At 35.8% G+C, this 25153-nt stretch overlaps 1 protein-coding gene across 1 annotated transcript in view; it reads left to right on the forward strand.

Annotated features, from left to right (window-relative positions):
* LOC116166994 overlaps nucleotides 1-25153 on the forward strand; it is an 84884-nt gene that overhangs the window by 21181 nt on the left and 38550 nt on the right. Inside the window, exons 2-3 of the mRNA XM_031482227.1 lie at nucleotides 6243-6289; nucleotides 16674-16816. Of these exons, the coding sequence (XP_031338087.1) occupies nucleotides 6243-6289; nucleotides 16674-16816 (190 nt within the window). The remainder of the gene's footprint in view (nucleotides 1-6242; nucleotides 6290-16673; nucleotides 16817-25153) is intronic.

A 25153-nucleotide genomic window follows, 5' to 3' on the forward strand; every position in this document is an offset into this window, starting at 1 on the left:
ACTAACCCTATCAGCCCCCTCCTTGCGGAAGAACGTCCTTCATAGGCTCGTCCTGAAACCAGGATTTTGCCTCTGGAGGAACTTCAAGAGACAGACCGACATCATCGAGATTTTGTTTGATTCGGATTCCTGGTGCTTCAAAACATGTACTTCCGTCAAATAATGGGAGGGGGGAGGGATTTTTTACCCCAATGTAACATGCGGGTGGTAAAAGGGGTAACGTTGCGTTGCCAGAATCTTTTTTCGCATCTTTCGTCACATGCGTAGGCTGACTAGTCACTCTTATAAACAACCAAAAATAGTACGATGTCGTATAAAATTTGTTGGAGGATAGTTTCCTCTTGAGTCGATAAATCCTATCTCAGCCACAAGTAAAATCGTCCACGAAAATTCTTGTCCCCAGAAAAGTCGCCCCAGAGATTCACCCTGCAAGATTCTCTCCCGGAGTCTCGTTCACGGATATAAAAAGAACTTTAATTGATTACTCTGCACTTATTTCAGGGATGTTCTTAGCCAAGGCGGATTTCCTTTAAGAATATTCCAGGGGCGGGGAGAGGTGCGTTTTCTTTGAATTGATCTTTTCGAAACGTACATTTTCTTTGAAACAAGTTCCTGTCATAAGGGTACTACAGCGGAAGCGAATATGTCTTGAGGACACGAAGCCATTTAACCTACTATAAAAAGAAAACTAGCTAACTAGCCAGAGGTCCAGTGACGGATTTACATATAGACACACTAGGCACGTGCCTAGGAGCGGCAGCTTTAGGGGCGGCATTTTTTGCAGTATATTTATTTTAGGTAACATTTTAAGTTTTAAAAGTCCCCTAACAAGTTACAAATGACAAAAATGTTTAATTAAACTTATGAAATAAATTGGAACTGGAGATTGAAATGAAAAATTTTAAAAAATATATGCGGAAATCACTGCTAGAAAAACAACATAGGTCTGTCTAAGCCCTTTTCTTTTTTTAGTTTTAATTTCATACACATAAGTGATATCGATCATTGGCTGACTAGGAACTTCGTTTAAATAAGCAAGGGTTAAGTGGAAGAACAGAGAGATTTCAACTACCAATCTGAACTTGGCCCTTTTGAACTTAACGGTGAGCATTTCCTCTATGTCTTTTTTTTTACTGCACCTGCTTTTCTGTTCACTGTTTTTTTCAATAAACGGATATTATTATTATTGTCGGTGTTTCTTGTGAGAACTCAGGTCTAACCTGGTTAACTAATCGCGGTGACGATTAGTGTCTGTGTCTGTGTCTAGTGCAGTTATGTAGGGTTCTAAAGAAAAATAAAAATTAAAAAATAAAATAAATATTCGCACACTCACATTGGAAATCTAGGGATAGTATGTAATTCATACTTACCAACATAGCTATTAATGGCCACAATAGTCAACGCTATCAGGAAAGAAGAAAACAAAACAAAAATATCATTATAATAATTCCTGTACTTTTATTAAATAGAGTTTATTGTGTAAGTGTTTCTTTGGCTTTGCGTTTGGGTTGTATACGAGTGGGTTGTGATAACGTGGTGTGTTTATGTGAAGAAGGAGTTTTGTGTTTTTTAACTGTGCTAGGACGTGTAACTTTATTGGGTGGACCTGTCTTTGTAGTGCAAGTTGCGTTACTTGCATTTATGGTGTTTCTTTGTTCTTGAGGTTGTATTTGTGTGGTTGCTTGGGTTTTTGGTGGAGATATTACAGTATGTTGTGAGCATGTAGTTCTGTTAAGGTTTTCGCGTTTCGGTTGAATACGAGTGGGTTGTGATAATGTGGTGTGTTTCTGTGAAGAAGGAGTTTTGTGTTTTTTAACTGTGCTAGGACGTGTAACTTTATTGGGTGGACCTGTCTTTGTAGTGCAAGTTGCGTTACTTGTATTTATGGTGTTTCTTTGTTCTAGAGGTTGTGTTTGTGTTGTTGCTCGCATTATTGGTGGAGACATTACGGTATTTTGTGAGCCTCTAGTGCTGTTAAGGCTCCTCTGTAGTCAATCCGCCATATTGGAATAATAGCTAAACGTTCTTATGAAATGCTGCTTTTGTAGTTGCAGTCTAACAAATTCTCGATAGTGGATATTCTTTGCAATGATGAAAAGAACGGCGGTACTTAAAAAAATTGAAATATCGGTCTTAGTTTTTTAGGAAGATCGATGAATAGAAAAATCGTTTTTTGTAGATAACAGCCGTTGTAATGAGGGTAGAAAAACGTACAGCACCAATTTGGAAATCCGACAGTATTTCTTACGGCGGTACTTAAAGATATTATTTCCATCTATTATGATAAGGCATATATTTTAAAAAATATGTTTCGCGATCTTCAGAAAAAAATCAAAACGCTAACGTAAGGATAGGCAACTCAAATTGCACTTATAACGCCTGAGGCGACAACTCATTACTTGAAAGGGAAAACAAAAGAAACTACCTGGCATTATCCTGCACATTGTTACGCCGTTCCTAATGATATGGATTAGATAAATTACTATATAATTAGCTAATGTTCATGAATGCTGTTGATTTGTGAATCATAATGTCACATATTCCCAAGACGAAAAGTGCACTAAATGCATATTTATTGTAGGTACATTGGAAATAATTTTTGATTTCTAAAACCTTTTTCATTCTATCAGGATGCTTCAAGAAATTTGTTTAGGAAGGTATCAAATAGTAGCCCAATTTTTAGCTAAACCCCTAGCCCTAGGCCGGAATACGACTGTACCAGTAATTAGAAGCATTTTTGCCGCAAATTTGTTCTTGTGTAGAAATGTGGCACCGTTTTGATTTTTTGGACTAACGCATGACCACCACACAAACGGATAGCACAGTATCACAATTCGCAAACACTACTACTGAGTCGAGACTTAGAGAGGCAAGTGCTACTTATTTTTTAAATACGATATCAGATATCAGGAATATCCGCTTATCAAAAAAATAAAGGAACGACAAATTTTGATTTTTACAAATAAATTGGCGAGAGAGTTGCGCCCAATAGTTTTCACATTCTGAGCCTACCATTTCAAAGAAATTCGATTGCACTTGTTCATTTTAACTGAAATGTTCCAATTCTCCTTTTTAGTTAAATTTCTAAGCGGGATACGATAACTAATACTACTAATAGGCGACACTGACAAATTTATTTTAAAAAATGTTCCAAAACCCACTCGTGGGTATTGCCGCGTAACACAAAGTATTGAAACGACGCATCGTCACCAAAAGCACACAAAATGTCGAATCTGCATATTGAAGAACGTCCACGTCCAGAGAAACAGAGGAGTTAAATAAGTAAAATAAAGTTTCAAAGAAATATTACCATACATAAGAAAGTTGGCTGAGCAGCCTGTGCAGTCACTGCGTATGCCCACATAATTTTTACTATGTGCGAAATGTTTGCCTTTACTAGAAGCGCCTGTGGTTAAAATTTCAAAGAAATATCTCCATAAATAAGAAAGTTAGCATTGCGCAGTCACTGCGCAGGCCCACATAATTTTTACTATGTGCGAAATGTTTACCTTTACTAGAAGCGCCTGTGGTTAAAATTTCAAAGAAATATCTCCATAAATAAGAAATTTGGCATTGCGCAGTATGCCCACACATCACTGCGCATGCCCACACATTATTTTTACTATGTGCGAAATGTTTGCCTTTACTAGAAGCGTCTGTGGTTAAAATTTCAAAGAAATATCCCCATAAATATGAAAGTTGGCATTGCGCAGTCTGCGCAAAATATGGAGTTAAATGAAACTGATCGAATTGGGCAAATATAGACCATAACAGTTATCAATTAGCGAAAACCCGAAGTCTCTAGGTGGCCCAGGGGCCGAGATCTCGATGGAACGGACGGACGGAAACACGAGCACATAAGCTTTACCTCAACTTCGTTGTGTTACGCTAAAAAGTGTCATTCTTTTGCTCGTGTCAAGTCAAGGTAGTGAGACATCACGAAAATGAGTATTTGTATCAAAACATGGGTGAAATTTTTAGTTTTCCCGGTAATTAGTGGTGGGTAAAAAAATTCTCCCACTTTTAAAAAATTTCAACTATTTATTTTTTCCGTTTGAGAATATGATGGAATCCCGCAAACTTCACATCAACTTAGCGAATATGAACTGATATCGTCTCAGATCTTGCCTCTCAGAAAATAGAGGATTAACCGCGGAATCAACAAAATACTTTTAATCATTGTAACGGAATTTTAAATGTTAGCTACCATTTTTATAAAAAACAATACATTTTTGGTTGTTGTTCACCCTTATTGTATAAGAAAATAAAGAGATTTATTTTAGGTGTTCGAAGTGCCGGTTTATTAGGTTCTACCATACCTAAGTCCTAAGTGAATTCATTCATGCACATGTCTATCTAATAACTATAAAAATCTATAAATCAGTAAAATTGATTAGAAAGATTCACAGGAAATAAAGGGGTAATTAAAAAATGTTATAACAATGCTAATCTAGTCAACTAATGAATCAGATAAGAATCAGATAAGAATCAGATAATTTACAGAAGGTGTCATTATAGAAAAATGCAGTAAATGCAGTGAATAAGTAATTTACTCAATAGTAAAAGAAATATGCATTTGTGCATCTCCATTCAAATATTGTACAGCTTTTCGCTAAACTTGTTTACATAATATTAGTCCTTGACCATTATACATTGTGTTTAACAATAAATGAAGAGAATATGCAAAACTGGAAAGGATAGAGATACATCGTTGGTCTCACTCAAGGAGTGGGTACATCGTCTAGAGATGTGTATTGTTGGTGGTCTAACCAATTGCAATAACATTGAAATACAAATTGACTACAGAGGAGCCTTAAGGTTGCTGCGTTTGGGTTGAGTACGAGTGGGTTGTGATAACGTGATGTGTATTGTGTTTTTTAGCTGTGCTAGGCCGTGTAACTTTATTGGGTGAGGGCGTCTTTGTAGTGCATGTTATTATTATTATTATTATTATTATTATTAATTAATCATATTCAGTGAGATAAATCTATTTTTAAAACTGTTTAGCGCATTTCATCTACGTCTACGTGAATTGTTCCTGTACGTTTGAGTTTTGGAAACTATGAAAGTTATTTACCTGGTTATTTATGAATTTAACATTCTTCCAAATTGCTTTTTTTTCATTAAAAAGTGTATCTCGCACTAATGTCAAAGGTAGGTTGCGCATAGCATTAAAAAATGAATATGCGCATGGGCGGATCAATTTAATATTTTTTGGGTATTATTAAGACCCCGGCATGTACTTTTTACAACAATACCGTAGCATTTAAATATGTAAAAAAAAGTCGGGGCAATTGGGACCAAAACAACCATTATTTTTAAATAAAGGGGGTACCATGGTGTTAACCCCAACTTTTTTTTTAATTTTTCTTACCAAACATAATGCACAGCCTTTTTGAGAGTTTTGTTCAAATTATTTCAAGACATCAAATGTTTTTATATTTTGAATATTTTGATTCCTCTCATCTTTAAAAAACCCGAAGATATACCTAATTTGGTTCAGATCATAATTTTTTTTCGTTCCTCCGTTTAGAGGGAGATTAGTTTAGAGGGGATTTCGTACATGTTTTTATAAAAGCAAAAAGGGCATAACTTCAAGAATCTATGTAAAGTCGTTGTTAGTTCCACCAACAAATATTTTATGATTATTAGGAAAAGAATTAAAAAGACACGTAACTTTTAAGACATAGTTTCGGTCGCTGCTTTATTTGAAAAATAATTCTTGCTTTGACAACTGATTCATCTATAAATTTGGTTGAGCACAAATTGAAGCCTACATGATCAGATCACAACATTTAAAAGGTAGAATATACCTAACCTTTTCTTAGTATGTTAAATCATTGAGTGAGATTAGAATTCCACAAAGGGTGTGGAACACTTTCTTATGCAATTTGCTTCGAGATTACCTACAGTGATTTTGAAAATTAAAATTTGTGTTAATTATAAATTTTAGGGCCACAGGCCCACGGCCGCCGCTATAGCTGGGTAGATTTTTCAAAACACACGGTGTCGCCTTGAAAACCACACTGAGCTATTTTTGCCTTTCGGACGTTAGTAAATGGTGGAATACCCCTGTGTGCCGTCAGTGGGGCAATGACAAATCGTTAGAAAGAAGTTTACGTATAATCTTGGTTCAATTTTACTAAGTGGTATGATATTATTGCAGTCTCACTGCCTTAATGGTAACCGTACAATATGTACCGTTTTTGTACTTTAATACTTATTGGAGTTTTTAATTGCAGGTGTCTTAGTCCAAGGTCCGCCTACTTCTACGAATTTCCGCCTAATGGTAAGTTTAATCGAATCAAAGTAGGTATGTACACATTTTCTAAGACTCCATATGTTCAAACTGACGTCGCTTGGTAATAGTTTATAACTTCGTTTACATTCATGTCTTGAAAACTACATAATGAAGTTATTCTATGCCGTTTCCAACTTAACGTACGCATTAGAAACTATGCATAATCTAGGAACAGTTGCAGCTTTTAGTGTATAAAAACATTTCATTCGTGCTTTAAAGTTTCCCCCTCGTAATTATAGTTACGTCACAGGGTATACATGTAACGAATGCATACCGTAAATAACATTTATATGTAATGAAGCATCCGCGTTTTCTGTAAACGAAGTTTTATTATTCTATACGGCGCGCATTTCTCATGGTGACGCTTTTGATTACAATTTGAGTTTGAAATGGCGGAAAAACCCCTAAGATTTTTGTTTTTATTACGCTCCTTCGTTTTAATTATAACGCACCAAACCGAAAAGCTTTCAAAAATGGAATGTTTTATTTTGAAAGGGTCGCGAAAGTCGGAGACAAAGTTGTTAAAGGAAAGTTTAAAATAACTTTTTGTTTGGTTTGACTTTTATGACTGCCACTTCCAACACCTTTCTGGGAGTGGCACAGATTTAGTACGCTTCGGCGAAGTGATAATATAATTTCTGTTTCTTAATTTGTGTAATGACCAAGAGTAATAATTAATTGAAATACCTACTCCGGGTTGTACGTACTTGTAAGGGAAATGTATCTTCGTTGCGTAATCTTAACGGCTCTCTAAATCATGAAAAATGATAAAACAGAAAAAAATACCCTTTTTACAAAAAGACCGACATCTGAAATATCTCTGATATTTCTCATAGTTAACAAAGTGACGTGTTACGAATTGTTTTTGCGTGAGATAATTTTTAAGTAGTAAGAATGGTTCTTCCTTGCGAAGGCGTTGTACGAAATCTGTAGGTATATTTGCATTAAATTGGTGGCTTGTACTCTGGGGTAACTTTGCAAATTAATTCTTTAGTAATAAGGCAGCCGCTGAAGGTGAGAATTAGTGGGTGTACACGCAATGTGCTAATTTAACTACCCTACGGTAATATATCTAATTATTCTAAATCAGTACGACATTATCTGAGGTTGCAGTTTGGCTTTAAAGGACAGTATCTTGATAGTTGGAATTGTTGATTATGATACCTACCGCTATAACAATTCCATAGGTGAGACATTTTCGTTTAGGTAGTTATTTTCTCCGATTTCGTATGATTTGTTGTTGTATCAAAATTACCCGCCTCCAGATTATTGAACAATGTGCTGCTATTACGTGTTAATGTGCGTTCTTTTACCGATTCCTGGGCTTCTTTTAACGAACGACATATCGAAAAACACAGTTCAGACGTTCAGTCAGAAAATTAATTGCAGGTGCATGAATTGGGCACCAAAATTTCACTTCGTAAACTTGTTTACAATACAGGCAAAGGCATAGGGGTGGGTTAGGTCATTTTTTATAATTGTTGTTTCGCGTATATCTCGAAAACCGAGCGTTGTATTAATGCAGATACTAAATGAAAAGTACTTTACAAAAATCTAATGTACCTAATTAGTTGCAGCGAACTCAATAATAAAAGTAAACAAGCTCGTTTTGTTGAGGCATATATTTTTATATCCAATTGAGTTCGATTTTATATGATTTACAATTAAAATTGGCGAGTCCACCGGAAATACAAAGAAAAGCACAATCTTAATGAAATCGCACCCATCTCGATATCGCTATTGGAAATATTTTCGTTTTGTCCCAAACTCCACAACTCGTAGAAATTCAGAGCTTATTAGCTACACAGCGAAATTAAAAGAACAGGGCAAACAATATCACTGTTAAGTTCCTTATAGAGACCATCGAAATCAGATTTCTCTCAATCCATATTGACCAAACGTTATTCAGTAAAATCAACAGTAATTTCTTTGTGGGAAACGATGCTTTGTTGAGTTTAAAGTAGATCACAAAACGATAAATAGGTGTGCTGAGATTGTAGGTTAAAAAAGTATCATCTACAGCGCAGTGGTTCAAAAACTTCTTTCCCCCATACTGAAAACTAAAATTGCTCACGCCCCCCTCCCTTCCTCGATTAAAAAATAAAAACTGCTTTTACTACAAAAGATGTATTTGTTAAAAAAATTACATGTTATGTAATAATTTTTAATAATTTAATAATTTAATTTTTTAATAATTTATTAGACCTTTGTAGCTATTTTTACAATAGATAAGGCTGGTCACACAAAGAGAATCAATAGGTATAAAACACACACATTGTATACAAATATTGGACAAACATTATTATTTACATGACATTCATGTACTCTTGGATTGTGTAACAACACTTTACAATGTGTAGGTCTTTGAGCACATTTTTGAACGTGTTTGTGTTAGTGATATTCTTGATGTCAGGTGATAGTACATTGTAAAGGTAACACCCTGCGTACTGGACCGACTTCTTGAATTTTGAGTGATGGCATTTCGGAAGATACAAATTATCTCCAGATCTAGTGGAATATTCATGGTTGTCACGGTTTCGTTTTAAAACTAGTCGGTGTTTATGAATGTACACTAAAATTTTTAACAAGTAAACTGACACAAAGGTTAAAAGTCTATTATTTCTAAACGTGTCTCTACACGATTCGTTAAATTTTAGATTGTATATACGCCGGATTACTCGTTTTTGTAAGGTAAACACTCTACAAGCTTCTGTTGATTGTCCCCACACGATAATGTTGTAACTAAAAGCAGAATACACTTTGGCATAGTAAACTGAGAGTAACGCATTTTTGTCCAGGTAATTAGTTAAATTAAGGAAAAGATAGTGTAGTTTTTTTAATTTTGTACAGACGAGGTCAATATGGTCAGAGAAAGTCAACTTACTATCGATAACAGTTCCCAGAAAAGTAGCTTTTTCAACAAGATTAATAATTTGTCCGTCGTCGGTTTGAATTGAGATAGTTTGGGGGTTTCTAGTTCCGTAGCTGAAGCCTATACACGCTGTTTTGTTTATATTGACTTTCAGTTTATTATAAAAGCACCATTTCATAAATAAACTGAGCGCAGTTTCGAGCTTTGATATCGTTTCTTCTTGAGTTGAGGCTGAGACGATAATAGTGGTGTCATCGGCATACATAAAGAGAATGCCATATTTTCCCAGATACTCGACCATATCGTTAACGTAGATTAGAAAAAGCATTGGAGCAAGGGTACTTCCCTGTGGAGTCCCAATATCGATATTAAATTGTTCTGATTTCTCTCCCTTTATGTGAACTCTGAAACTTCTATCCGACACGAAGGAAATCACCCATTCGTTAACTTTTCCTCTAATGCCTGCTGCATTTAATTTTTCTGCAAGTAGTTCATGGTCTACAGTGTCGAAAGCCCGTGAGATGTCGAGGAGCGCTGCGATCACTACCCTCCCACGGTCCAGTTCTTTATGAATTTCCTGGATGAAATCAATCGTGGCAGTTTCTGTTGAGCGGTTTTCTCTAAATCCGTGCTGAGAATGACTTAAGACATTGTTGTTATTCAAAAATGCAGAGATTTTATCGCACACAATTTCCTCAATTATTTTTGAAAACACTGATAGCACTGAAATTGGTCTGTAGTTAGACGGGTCCTTTGGATCCAGTTTTTTGTACACTGGTATAACTTTTGCTACTTTTAACTGGGTCGGGAATTTACCGCATTGTATCGATACATTTATCAGTATAGATAGATAGTACGCGAAAGCAACGCGGCACTCTTTCACTATGGCGATAGGAACTTCATCAGGACCTTTCGATTTTTTATTACCTAGAGCGTTTATGACATCCAACACACAATTTTCGGTCACAGGTGGCATAAAAAATGACTTAGGACAGAAATTTAGTTGTAGGGTGAGGTTTTTTCATATTCGCTATGGGGACTCGTAAATCGTAGATAAGAGATACCAAGCGGTTTAAATGGGAAACGTTAAGCAGAATTTTATGCCGATTGTGTGATTAATTTTCCCTTTCAAAGTTTCTTGTAGGTCTACAAATAGCGAAGTCATATGGACCAAAAACGGAAAAATGTGTTTTCAAAGATATTAAAAAATAAGTTTAACATACCCGTAGCGATTTTCTCTCAGCTTTCTGATGGTGCTAAAATGAATTTGTTATGATCCATAATATATTATTTTTGTTTAATCATTACAGCCATACCATCATTGGCTATTCACGTCGTTTTTAGTTCATTCTTAAAACACCACCTCGCGCCTTGTGCTTTCGGGGGGGGGGGGGTCTCGCTGAAGGCTCTGTATCAATGTGGGAGGTTATATTTTGAAAATTTGTAATGTTGTAGAAGGATCTATTCAATAAATTTTTTTTAATCAAATTGGTGACGTTACTTTTCGGGCAGGTCCTGTATATTCACTTTATAACCTATCAACTATGAGCGATTTTTGTCTCCTTTTTATTATACAAGATACATGTGTGAAGGCAACTATAGTAGTTCACCTTCATTCACCGTAAATACGTTTAAATTAGAGCCCTCCAGAAGATTAGAGTCCACGAGATTCTCTCAACTTTTAAAATCCGAGCGATCACGCGCCCTTGTGAACTTTCGAGATCTATTTAAAGTTTTTCGGGGTCTTTTAAACCTTTAAGAGAGTCGAGCCTTCAGGACATCTATTAATTTTTTTGGGCTTTTACAGACCACAAACGGTGTACAAAAGCCTGAACGCTCTCTGACAACCTTCCAGAAACTGATATTCTCAGTCAAACTTTTAGAAGACATTATGAATGTTTGATGAGCCTTAACTGGTCTTCCGAAATCTTAAGAGCTAAGAACAGTTACAGACCTTTAGTATCGAACGTTTAAAGTATTTATTAATTTCTGAGGGTCTTTAACAGACATTTAATCTTTAAGACCATTAAGGAGTTTTTATGAGCCTCTAAGAGTCTGTTTGTAGAATTAAATCTATAAGAGCCAATATGAGCTTTTAAGATCCTAAAAGAGTCGTCACCAACCTGAAAGAACCTTTTTGGCTTCGGGTGATCCATTTTTAGAGGTTATAAGGTCTAAAAGCTCAGCGTTTGTCTAAAGGCTTTCAAATATTTTTAATAAGAGCCTTCACCAGTTCTTAAGGGCTTTGAGCGACCCTAAGGGTTATTAAAAACCGTTTAGAACCTTTAAAGAAATTCCGGTCTATCTGTTTAAGGGTTTTTTGCCATTTTTGTTGATTCAAGGACCTACCAAATAAAAACTGCTGGATGGGCGGATTAGGTTCTTTATGAAATCATATTATGTCTGTCCGTCGTGAATCCTGCACTCCTAACACGAAAACTTGAGAAGATGGTGCTTCGTTTTTTACTTCTACAGTCAATGCAAATGACATACATAAAAAAAATCAATGCAAATATTTATTCAACTCATTTAAAATTACACATAAAACGTGTAAATTACAAAATAGATTTATAGTGGACCCCGTGACCTAATGCAATTTCACGTGCACCGAATCCAGCGATGCCATATCCAAATGCGGCAGGTGCAACAAGTTCAGAACGAAGAAGTGGCGCTGCGGTCCCGAGAGCAAACGTCTTGGCGATGGCCGGAGTTGCGATGCGGTGGAGGGTTTCCGAGAGAAGAGGAGCGGTCGTGAGACGATCAACTCGGGCGATTGAGGGAGCGAAGTGCTCGACTTTAGAAATCGTTGGGAGCGATGTAATGGTACGCGCTTCCAGGAGGGGAGCGGCGGCAACGTGCTCGAACCTGGCGATGGTTGGGAGTGGTGCGACGACCTTTTCGATTCTTTCCACGGCGGTTGGCAGTGCGAGATGTTCGAACCTGGCGACGGCCGGAGAAGCGATCAGCGGCTGAAGTGCTGGTGCGATTTTTTCGATCCTTTCCACTGGGGTGATGTGCTCGAATTTGGCTACGGCGGGTGCTGCGATCAGAGGTTCAACACGTGCAACGGTCGGAACGGCGATCCTTTCGAATGCTGGGAGGACGTGTTCGACGCGGGCTACTGCTGGCGCAATTGCAATGCTCGGTTGGGGTACCGTAATCCTGACTCCTGGGGTTTCGGTGTATTTAACACGTGGGGTGATAACATCGCTTCTGTACGACGACGAGTATGATCCTGGTGTGTACTCAGTCCTAGTGATGGCGGGTGATACTAGACTTAAAGCTGGGGCTGGTTGGGATACTGAAAGTCTTAACGCAGCCGGTACCGACTCCAAGAAACCAGCGTTGGCGAGCGAAGCAAAAGCGACAAGCAACAGAATCTAAAACAAGGTTTATGTTAAGGTTAAATGATTCTTCTCAGCGCAACTTACCGTAAGAGACATTGTTGATTGAGTAGTAGGTTGTTGGTAATGATTCATGTTGCACCTTCTGGTACGTTTTATACTTGCAAAACAAACAACTTTTCCTCCAGCAAGTAATGCGTAATGATTAGTATTTCAAGTCTTAATTATCATTTTATTTTAATATCTTGATGGCACGTTGAAAGTTAATCACTAGTTGTGCTTAATGACGAAAGGTATTAAGAGTACAGAGGCAACCGCGCCTTGCCTGTCTTACGTATTAAGAACGAGATTTTAAGATGCACCATTTGCTTGATAACGAAAAGCGAGAAGGGGTAATTCCCGCTTTTATTATTCTACTGAAAAATGCGCCCTTGAAACATCTGGGTCCAAGGAAGAAATATAGGATACTACAACCTTGTACTCTAAATAAGGAAATTCATATTTAAGAACGGTCTGAAACTAGCAAGCTAAAAGCTGAACCTTCTTTAAATGATATATATGTTCTGATGTACTGCCTTTAACATTCTATAAGAAGCTGCCAATAATCTTTTGGATTTAGCTGGTGATGATTCTACAGCAACGCATTTAAGTTGTTGAAATCTCGCCGATGACGTAAGTTTGCTGAAAGGTTGTAAAAAGTATTGTATTGTGCACTTTTATACAATTTTTGTAAGGAACACCCTGCATATGACTACATCATTTGGCAGCTTATTAAATTCTCTTCAAAAGTTCTTAGTGCACCATAGCCAAAATACTTAAAACAACCAAGCTTTTTCAATCATTTTCATTTTGATCTAGTTATCCATGAAAATGGTAAAATGACCTTGTTTGTTGTAAAGTATCTTGACAGCCAACTTTGAAGTTTATTACACAGATTTGAATTCAGTACCCAAAAAGACACAATTTTGGTAATTTAATCGTCTTTTTAACAGTACAACTAAAAAAAGTTAGCCATAGTGCTGACTTAATTTGAAACAGACTGCTATATAGGGTTCCGCAACAGTGCGTCGGTCTTTGCTAGCTCATATCTCGTAATTAGAAAAAAACCGTATGTGCAAAATGTCAACTACACATGGTTGCGCAACTATAAAAATTATTTTTGAATGTACAGGGTGTCCTATTTTTACGGTATCAATAAATAACTTAGTGATACAGGGTGTTCACAAGGAAATGTTAAAGTTTCCAAAGCTCAAAGTGCCATTACTATGTTTTTTGAAATGGAACTGCCACTATTTTATTTCGCTATTCAATAGTCTGTTGTGTTCTCTTCAATTTGTATAAGGGATGTCCAGTGTCTAAACCCCAGAGTTTTTAGGTTATTCAATATTTTTCACAAATAAAGGCTGGAAGTGAAAAACCGCGATTTCTCATATTTGGCCCAAAATGGTCTTCAAATTCCGATTTTTCCACCAATCAGAATTGGATCTCGCGGATTGCTTTATGTTAAAAGCACTTAGGGCCAATTGCACCGTCAAAATTATGTATCGCTTAAAGTTAATTATAACTTAAATACCATAGCAACGATTGTCGTAATAATCGTTGCCATAGATTTTAAGTTCGACTTAACTTTAAGCAAGGCTTAATTTTGTTGGTGCAACTGGGGCTTAATGCTCTTATTGTATTTTCACAAGTTTATGGCATTAAGTCCAATCGTTTCTATAGCAGTAGGTATAGGTACCGTGAATTAATTTAGAACAGTGGCAACAACCGGCTATCTTGTTTTTGATTGGTCGTTGGTTCCGGTCGCCATATTGGGGCTAAAATGCTATACTTTGGTATAGGAGTTTACACTTTTCTTTGTGTTCTTGCGAAATTCTGTGAATAAAGGTGCGGCTTTAGGTAACATGTATATTGCCGACAGATACATTTTATAAAAGCTAATACTATTTAGCTGCAGAATGCTAAAGAAATCCTTTATATACGCAGAACAGAAGAAATTATGTTCCGTGATTAGCGGATAGATAAGCAAAGTCATTATTATTTACTTTTCATGCCTTCGTAGTGCCTTTTATATGCTCTACTACACCACTTTTCTATAGTATGGCGAGATCAAACGAGACGAGACGAGACGAGATGTGACGTGACTGAACCAGGCCGAGATGAGGCTTTGACTTGGTCTCGTGTCGAGGTAACGAGACGAGACGAGACGAGACCTTCGAAACATCTTGTTTCTGGCAACCACAGGTCGAAGTATTACACACGGTATTACATTTGCATATAATCAGAACGGGGCATTAGTCTTTGCCCCAATAAAAAACTGGCCAGATAAGCTATGCCTATGAATCTTACTTGGTAATGGCATCTCATGACGTGCAGTAGGGTGTCACTAGTTGGTGGAAAAAATTCAGTCTGCTTCACAGTTTCAAACAAAATGCTTCGAGAATCATTGGCGGACGACGAGACGAATTTTATAACATTTATGACAGTTTCAGTGAACGAACCTTTGCCCAGCACATCGATGTCGCGTCAATTCTTAAACATGCCACTTCCTAAGGGATAATAGTTCTTCACAAAAAATTAAAAGAAAAAAAGCTCTTCTAAATTCTTGAAAAGCCGGGCACTTTTTTTGACTATATTTATCATAAAAGTAGAAAATGTTGGGGAACCAAACGGATCACACCATATTTTTTTATGTTAATTTAATTTTTAGTCATAATTTACAGAATCGCAAATTTGCAGATACACGCGTATATAACTCGTGATATATACATTGTATGCGCCCTTCCTATGTATCTGATTTGCATTTCCAACATTCTGGGAATCGTACAAAAGCTTCATAATTGGCATAAACGAGCCATCGGATTTAAATTAATACTTCTTGTTTATTTTTAGTGGTAAACTGATACGTAACTTTATGGCATGATTAAAACGAATTAATTAAGCTGTAGGCAATTAAACGTTATGACGTGCGAATATGACATAAAAAACCGTGATGTTGATTGGTCAGAATGTAACATTTGTCATTTAGACGTTTATATGCCCCATATTTCGCCTTTTATTACCTGTAATCTGCATGAAATTGTTATGTTTATTATTAGGCGTAAAATGAAGAGATTCTCTTTTAATTTTGCTGATGTAGTTGTGAATTATTACAAAATGGTTTGTTTTTGACATGACGGCATATTTCTGACCAATAACGTCGATCCAATTGCTATTTGATATTGAGGTTGGCTTTTCAGTTGTGTTGTTTTAAGCTAATTATAGGAAATGAATTTTTCGTTTTTCTCTTTTAAATACTTATGTCGGCTTATATATGGAATTCTACACTTTTTGCAAAATTACTTGGTTTGCATGACAAAAAACATGACTAATCTCTCCCTTAATGCCAAAAACTGTTGCGAAGCATTTTCTATTTTGGGAAAAAGTGAAGCTTATGTTTTCGTTTTCGTACGTTAAACGAGATCTAAAGTACCTAAGTGACATTTAGAAAGCTGAAATGTGGTTACTTGCGGAATTGTGCTACATTGTATAGGAAAATTTGCAAGCAGTTGCCCAAGATTTATTACCTCGTAACCAAACAATTCTTTTATATGGCAGGAATACTATAATTTATAAACTTTTCTTAAGTATGTACGTGCTCCTTTGAGAAATGTTCAGAAATAAAGTTTTTTGATTTATATAAACTATTCATCATCAACCAAGAAGTATACACTCGTATCTGCATTTGTTCTCAGGCAATGTACTGTTCTATTTTAATGGATATATGTCACTTCGCTACTTCTTGTAAAGAGCTGGTGCACATTACACTTTGTTGGCCTTATTGGTTCACTTAAGTAGTGTATTGGTAAGATTTTTAAGAATACGCGTTACAAATGGTTCGTTAGCATCTTCGGTCCCTTCTTTTACAAACTTCTAAAGAAGCCGTTACTTCCCTTAAGCTATCCAACATGCATAATTCATACGTAATATCAAACTCGACAAGCGTCTGCAGTAGGGAAGGCCAAGTTTTTGCCGTTTCAGGGGTTCGCAATTTACTAAATCTATTACGTGGAAAAGAAAACGCGCGGCTTCTGAAATTGAACCGTGCGCCAACAGGAATATTGTGTCGTTATTGACCTAGAACAATATAAGCATATAATGTGGTTTTTAATTTCAGATCAAAATTATTCAAATACAAACAAAAAGAAAACGACCTTCTCGAGGTTTCTGCGCGGATTAAAAACGTCTCATCGAAAAGAAAAACATGGAAGCAGCTCCCCACGACACGGAAGAGCCGCATCACGGGGTGTTCCGCAAAGAGTAAGTGGGAAACAATAATTTTCTTGCTGCTTTACTTTTCTTATGATACACGAGTACGTACTATATTTTTGTTTCGCGTAAGAATGGTATATATTATACATATATATTTAGACGGTGGTAGCGAATTTTTGCTACGCTTTTTAGTTCCGTTTCACATATACCTATCGCGATATTCTTAACTGCTATTACTCCCTGTTTTGGAAAACTGTAAAATTCTATAAAACGCCATTTTCAATTTGCAACGTTTCATGTGAACGAATCATGAGCATTTCATGTAGAATACAACACATTTCGGGGTCAAAGCAATACCAGTCGTCAATGGGCCCATGAAAAATTCACCCCCATAAAATTTCCAGCCGATATATTGGCTGAAGAAAGAATCATTCTTCCATTATATTTTCTCCAGGTATATTCGTCCCCAGAAAATTAGTTCCTGGGAGGGAGAGACAGAAAATGTGCTCATCGAAAGCACGCCCTAGGAATCCTTGCCCAAGTTGAACTTGTCCACGTGGATTCGTCCTCCAAGAAATCGCCCCAAGGAAAATTTTGTATAAGAAATAATAAGGTTTCACCTTTAAATTGATAGTTATTTACATAAAAGTCAGGAAAATGATACATTACTGGCGAGGAAATATTGAAGTGCGAGGCCCCTCTGGGGCCGAGTACTTTAATTTCCGAGTAACTGAATTTTGTATTAAATTTTACCCGAAATCATATTTTAATATAAAATACTTTTGATTAATGTCAATCTGTCAGTGATGACAGGAGTCATTGTAGACATTTAGAAATGTCACGAATGCGGCCGGTAAAGTGACGGTGCGGCGGATAAAGTGACAGGTGCGGCCAGTAAAGTGCAAGCGATAGGAAACGTAGTCTGCTCTGCCTCTGTCATGGAAACTATCCACTTATTTGTATCGGTAGCGGCTTCAAACTGTCTTAAGTAGGTGGACCACGGTGGTTTACCATCGAATGTGGATGGCACCCGAATTTTTGTCGTACCTATATTTTCACACGGTTTTGTGACTTCCCTGCGGGACGATAGTAGTTCACCAGGTAGATCTGGTGTTAGCACAGATTTTTTTGCCACCAGCAAACATGCTTCTTGTTAAAATATTACTTAGCAACGGTTCTTTCGATTTTTTCGTAAAAATTAGATGCTCTTATGATATTGCGTAGAATATTTCACTTCGGCAACGCTATTAGAACTGACTGAAACGCAATTCGATTTGCTTATGTATCAAACGCCCCTCTTCCTTGAAAGTTTTCGAACACTCCCGAGTATTCTAGAACGTTCTCGAACAAACCTGTATAAAGATTGCGTCACATCCGCTATGTCTGTCGGAATTTCTGGAATATTCGCTACAGAATATATCATTTCAAAACATTTAAATCATGTCCTTGTTAGTACGTATAAACTAAATAGCACACAAAAGTAAAAATGTAGCCCATTTAACCTAGTAAAAGTTTTTTTGTTTTATTTTATAAGGGCTCGGTACCCGTGCAATTGCCCTTTTTCCGGAACATCATGTATTAGTCCCTTTTTTTTTCTACTTCGACTTGAAAGATAGGATATTGGCTCAATTGCGGCAACGTTGCTGATTTTAAAGTCGAATCTTAAAATAAATTAATTGATAATACATTTGAATTTTGCATGATTACAAGAAAATACATACACAAAATACAGAATCCATTGCAAAAAAAAACGCACCTCGATATATTATAAATTGAAGAAGTAGTTTATAAATGAAGACGAACGAATGTAGCGTAACTGTCATCCGGAAAATCCTATGAAAACTGAAACAGCGATTTCCTTTTAAGATTCCGTTTTAATTTATTGATAACTTTCCTTTTTAATCAACATTGCTTGTCTAATTTAGGAATATCTGGAATTTAGCGGCCACGAAAATGTTAAACACAATATTTTAGCTGTTTGACATAGAGATATGTTCAAAAGGAATGAAAAAGTTTCAAGTTCTCAGATTTCGGTTCATACATTGAAACAGCGGTATATTTTATAATGAGGTTTCGCACTTTTGTGCTCCATTGCAAATGTTTGGGGTTTCCCGCAGACATTAGTTTTGTAAAGAACCGCTGAAATGTATGTATACTACAGTACCTAAGATCATGTAACGAAGCAACAAGCAATTCGGTGTAATTACTCTTGGCAAACATTCCCTCTAGATATTTTTCAGCCCGTGTTTGCTCGTACTTTCACAAATACAAAGGTAAAATGTGTTGAAAATTTACATTTTAATATTTCAAATGTGCACCTTGAACACTAGAAGCACATCTGTCGTTTTACATACCGCTTCAAGTTTTTAACATGTATGAAAATAGAAACTGAAACATTACTCGTAATTCTTGCGCATATAACTTACTTTTTCTGTATTAAAAAAGGGAATTTTAAATTTTAAACCACGAAGTCGATTGGTAATTTTCTTGTAAACCCAATTCGGGTTGTCAATTGGCTGTAAGCATCTAAATACTTTAGTAAACATGCTCGTAGCTTGAAATCGCTCATATCTTAAACATTTTCCAGGTTAGATGTTGTGTATAACAATTTACTGGAAACTTTCGGGTATTTAGAGCACATGTTAGGAATTACTTGTTAGAATATGCAAAGTTTGGAAGGGCTCATTGGATACATTAAAATTCAATGCAATTAATTTTTAGTGGAACAATTTCGAAATTGTGTATTTTGATTGATACCGTGAGTCGGAAGCGAGAGTTATTGATTTTTTAAAAATGAACATGGAAGTACTTACATCCTGCAATAAATAAAATTGCATTACCTCAGACGACATTTTTCGAATACCAAGCTGGCAAAGGGTGACGGGAAATGCAGAGTACGCAACTATGCTATAATAAAATATGTAAATATCCTATTTGCTCCTTCCCGCTCGAGTAACTATAGCCAGACAACGTCTTTCTCTCCCCCATTCAGACAATTTCTTAGAGTGATTGTTATTCCTTTAGTTTCTTCCGCTTGTAACCCCTCCAGACATCATTTCGCTTTATCACTTAAAAAATGTGTACGACAAAAAATTTCCGAGCTAAAATTGTTAAGATTAATTACCCCTAATTTACATAGAACGTTTCCTTTTGGTTAGGTCTTGCAATCTGTTTAATGCGTAGGTAAAATTTTAATTGTATTATGTGACTTTCAGTACGTATTTCACTAATGGGGTGCGTTAGAATACGTTTTAAAAGAAGTCATTCATCAGCATTTTGGAAAGGATGCGTATAAAATTTCCCTCTTTGGTAAAAGGATTCGAAATAATTCAGATAACTAGTAAAGAATGGCTGGTACTTTTTATTAGGACCAAAACCGATTTTTCATGCGCTCTCCCTGAAATGAAGTTTAGGCGGTCGAGTGTAAATCCCTAGCAATCACACGGGGGACCCTCGATGACCGATGTCTTTGTGCCGCCTAAGATCATGCTGTTCCTCGTAATCGTATTACGGTCACGGGAGTAGACATAATAAAATGAGAAACTCGAAGAAAGGAAAGACTGATAGAGAAAGTATATTTCGTGAAGGGTGCGATTTCATTGCAGATAATTTGTCAATAATCATTTTTTTAAGACTTCCTATTCCATTGTGGAATAATAAAATATTTAAGGGACCCTTCATTTTGTATTACTTATCCATTGCATTATCCAAACAGATATTCCATGGTTATATTCTTTTTACGATCGTGTTTCTAGCGTTTATAGTCTGTTTTCTAGCGTATAGACGGCCATTTATTTTTTTATATCTTCAAAACTTCCCTCTTCTCTGTTCCAGACTTTTAGTGAAAAATCCATTAAGTAAATAAGTCTTCAAATAAATTATGATGTTTATTGTTTCTTAATACATGAGGGATGAGTAGATGATCTATTTTATATGCGATATAAGGAATCTGTGTATCTTGTGGATTGTTCTGTATTTTTATTGTAGTGGAACGTTTGAGATAAATTATAAAACTCTCAACTGATCGACTGTACTTTTAGTATAATTCACCCGAAAAGAGAATATGCAGAATAAGTAATAAATGTATTTCGTATGTGTATAGTTGAAAACAAAAGTGTCACAAACAAACTGTGCCAAAATCATTAATTCATGTGGGGTTTATAAAGTATAACTTTTTCGGTTTAAATCCTGTGCAACTCCACAACAGGCAGCATCGAGACTTTTAATAGATATGGATACACAAATACGCAATCTTGATTTATTGCAAATAGTAAAGGATGCTGTATTGTTACAGTGGTTAAATTTAATTAGAGGATGTACTAATTAGGAAATTTATTACAAAGAGTGCTTAATAAATAAATTAAATGATTAACTTTATGGACATACTTGTATATCTGCGTGGACTTGTCGTAGGTAATTGCACAAGTGCATCAAAATTACCGATAATTTTTTTGAAAGCATGTTGTCTAAAAACTGCATGAGTTTATTTTCCTATTTTGGCGAAAGAGCCCGACACCGAAGGTGGAGGGCTCTTTTAACAAAATATGAAAATGACCGAATGCGGTTTTTTACTGACAACATGCTTGAATAAAAAATTATCAGGTTTATTTTGATGCACGAGTGTAATTTAGGGGAATATTTCCCGAACAAGCATTACTTGTCAAACTGACGTTACCTACTTATAAATTGTCGGTTCGGTGTATTGTGAAATTGTCCAAAGGAGTTGCCAGTTGCCATGGATATGGACAGTGCACTTATCGCAGGGCTCTTTCGCTTTCTACAGTGCAATTATCGCTGTAATTGAGCGATAATTGCACGCATCATATGGCATTTATGACATATGAGGGAAATATTCAGTAAAATACACTTTATTGGATGAGAAATGTATCAAAATCACGAATCTTTTTAATTTTTTCTCTGGCTAATCTGTCCTATTTGGTATTAATTAGTACTGCCTCTTTTAATATATCACATCACGTTATTAAGTCCATCTTGTTTTCTCAAGAAGAAATGTTGTTGGAGATCCCCTCGAAATGTACGAGTTTTTTGGGCTGTGCTTCAGCAAACTAAATTTTTGATGATTCTTATTTCTTATGATCTTGCTGGATTTGCTATAAATGCTAGACATCTCGGCTCGACAGGTTTCCGAAATCCATTAAAAAACAAAGGTTCATAGAAAATAAACAACGCAGGCAGAAATGCACGTCTTTTGCACGGCAGTTGACCAATTTATTCTTTTAAATTCTAACAAAACCACTATCCATCTGGAAAATAATTTCGAACCTGTAAATTTTGACAGCCGACAAATTTCGATGATAACTCTTAAACGTCTCAAAATTTCTAACAATTAAATTTAGAAAAAAGACTAAATAATGGGTTTACCAATAAGCACTATATGATTTTAAAATGAAATAAAATGAAAGTGATTTCTACGAAGCTCTGGATAGGACACATAGGAAATTATTTTGTAAATTACAGTTGTAACTGGGAATTATACTAATTTACAGTTGTAACCGGGAATTAGTTTATAATTTACAGTTGTAATTGGGAATTACACTAATTTACAGTTGTAACTGGGAATTACGCTAATTTACAGTTGTAACTGGGAATTAGTTTATAATTTACAGTTGTAATTGGGAATTACACTAATTTACAGTTGTAACTGGGAATTACGCTAATTTACAGTTGTAACTGGGAATTAGTTTATAATTTACAGTTGTAATTGGGAATTACACTAATTTACAGTTGTAACTGGGAATTAAACTAATTTACAGTTGTAACTAGAAATTAGTTTATAATTTACAGTTGTAATTGGGAATTACACTAATTTACAGTTGTAACTGGGAATTAAACTAATTTACCGTTGTAACTGTCAAGGATAATTCCCAGTTACAACTGTAAATTAGTATAATTTCCAATTACAACTGTAAATTATAAACTAATTCCCAGTTACAACTGTAATTTACAAAATCATTTCCTCTGTGTCGTATCCAGAGCTTCGTAGATTTCAGATATAAACAAACTATTTATATTATCATAAAGCACCATCGATAACCTTTATGTTTTGAATAGCACGCCGTTTAAATCTCCATCTCGGCATCCCACAAAAAGTATAATATAAAGGGTTCAAATCACAGCTTCATGGAGGCTCATAAAAAATAACTTTTTATGGACCTGTAATTTTTTCTGGTTAGGAAAATTTGATTGTCAGGTTTTACAAATGGTTTTCTTTCAAGGTTTTGACCACAGCGGAAGTGTGACGTCTATACCCGCCTATCAGTCAATTCAACATCATTTTCAGTTCCGCATTAGCACTCCTCTTCTTGGAGGTATTGATATTTTTCTCTTTCACTTTTTGCACCAACAGTTAAATTTGAAGATTTCAACCGATTTCGGGTTAATATAACTTGATTTCCCCATAATCGTTAATCAGTGAGCCCTAGGCCCGCTGCACACGTCCGGTTTTTAAACGTATGATGCCGGTCCATTCACGCAACGGCGCCGTACATTAAAAAACCGGACATGTATATTGAATTTTACGTTGCCGATCCGTTCACGCTGCGGCGCCATACTTTTAAAAACTGGACGTGTGCACAGGGCCTTACCGAACGTGGGTTTTCGGTTTAAAATTTCCTCAACCTTTAGTATTGTAAACCCCCCTCTCATTCGTTATGTTCAGTTTTCAGGTGCCCGAGAATAGTATAATTCTCGATAGCTGATCGTAAAATGCGTCTATCTCTAGCGAAACGTTGAATTTTCAGCAGTCTGATGTGTAGTATTCACGCAGGCATTTCTTTCTGACAATTGTTTATCCTGTTATTTGTGAATTCGTCATAATTAAACATACATATAACTTTTATTTACAAAAATATTACGCACATAACAAGGCGATACCAGGAAAACCTTTTATGGACAAAAAACTGGCATATCCCTCACAAATACATGAAATAAATAAACTACAATAAAATGCAAAAGAGAAATACAAAATCAAACATCATACTGTGTACAGTAAAATCAGGCAATCGAATCAAATGCAATTAAACAAATTCATACAAAGAAAAAATACGAGTGCAAGTGGTGACCATAAATTAAGATGAAAAGTACTTGTGAGAAGAAAAGTATTGAAGTTAAAGTAACCCATCACACAAACAAGCACGCATATTAAAAACAGAGGGTCCTTCTTCTCGCATTGCTGGACATAAGTTCTGCAGCCTGCACGAGATGAAAAAATAAACATATGTAGTGAAAAATCGGACTGCATTCGGTTCATTTTTCCGCGGAAGTAAATGGTTAGATCAAACATCCAGAGCGACATCACACTTAACAATCCACTTAGGTACACACTTACATCAAAAATACTTAATAAAGCAAAATATTGGTATAATAATCACATCTACAGTTTTACTGGGGAGTCTTTTTTTTGAGTTCAAGATACCGCTCACACTTGATGTGTACCGAATAAATATATGCTCCCATTTGCCCATAGAAAGTGCTTGTCGTCTGGAATTTCGGTTAGATATATCTTATATTAATGTTCCTTAAACGACAAAATGCTACGTTTACCTTTCCCTTCACATGTCCATGTTGTTTTTTATTGACAATAACTATTGAACTGAATTCTTGTATACACCTCTAAAAGAGAACTAGGAAAATGCGCTCATTACAATTTACTTGTATATTTTTAAGTGTTTTGTGCACTTACGTCTGTTTAAAATAATCGTATATTTGCGTGTCTTACTTTAGAGAGATTTTAACCGTTTTAAATTGACTAATCCTATCAAATACGTGTCGGGATTATAATTAATGGGGTAACTGATGAAATACATAAGCGATAGATAGCAGCCAAGTTGTCGCTCTCTGAATTAAATCAATCCTCCAAGTTATTAGGAATTTAAGTTCGCTAATGAATATTCCAAATAATTTATACCGTCGATTCTTGAAGTTTAATGAGTTTGATATCAATATTATTTTGATTTTCTCTTTAAATTTTCTCCTTGTTTTCGTTTTGGAAATGTCTAGCTTTCACAGAAAATTCTGAGATACCTAGTCAATATTTCGGTGTGTATTTAAGTGAGGAAAAAAATCAAGCTTTTTTTTTTGTTCGGGTGGAGGTAATTTCCAAATTAAACCTTTCGCAACAACACGGTGGCTTCTTTGTAATTTTGCTTAATAAGAAATTCTTTAAAACTTAGGGGTTACGCGGATGAAAGTTTTAATTAGTTTGACATTTATCACGGAAATAAAAACCTTTCTCGATTTTTCTGATTTTATTCTACGTTTTCTCTGCAATTACAAGGCTTACGGTATTGCGTTCGTTAATTTTAGCGGGAAATATAGTAATTACCTCATGTTCTTATTGCCCGTTTTCGTATATACCTGCGATAA

This window comes from Photinus pyralis, unplaced genomic scaffold, assembly GCF_008802855.1.
Source record: "Photinus pyralis isolate 1611_PpyrPB1 unplaced genomic scaffold, Ppyr1.3 Ppyr1.4_LG3b, whole genome shotgun sequence".
Lineage (NCBI taxonomy): Eukaryota > Metazoa > Arthropoda > Insecta > Coleoptera > Lampyridae > Photinus > Photinus pyralis.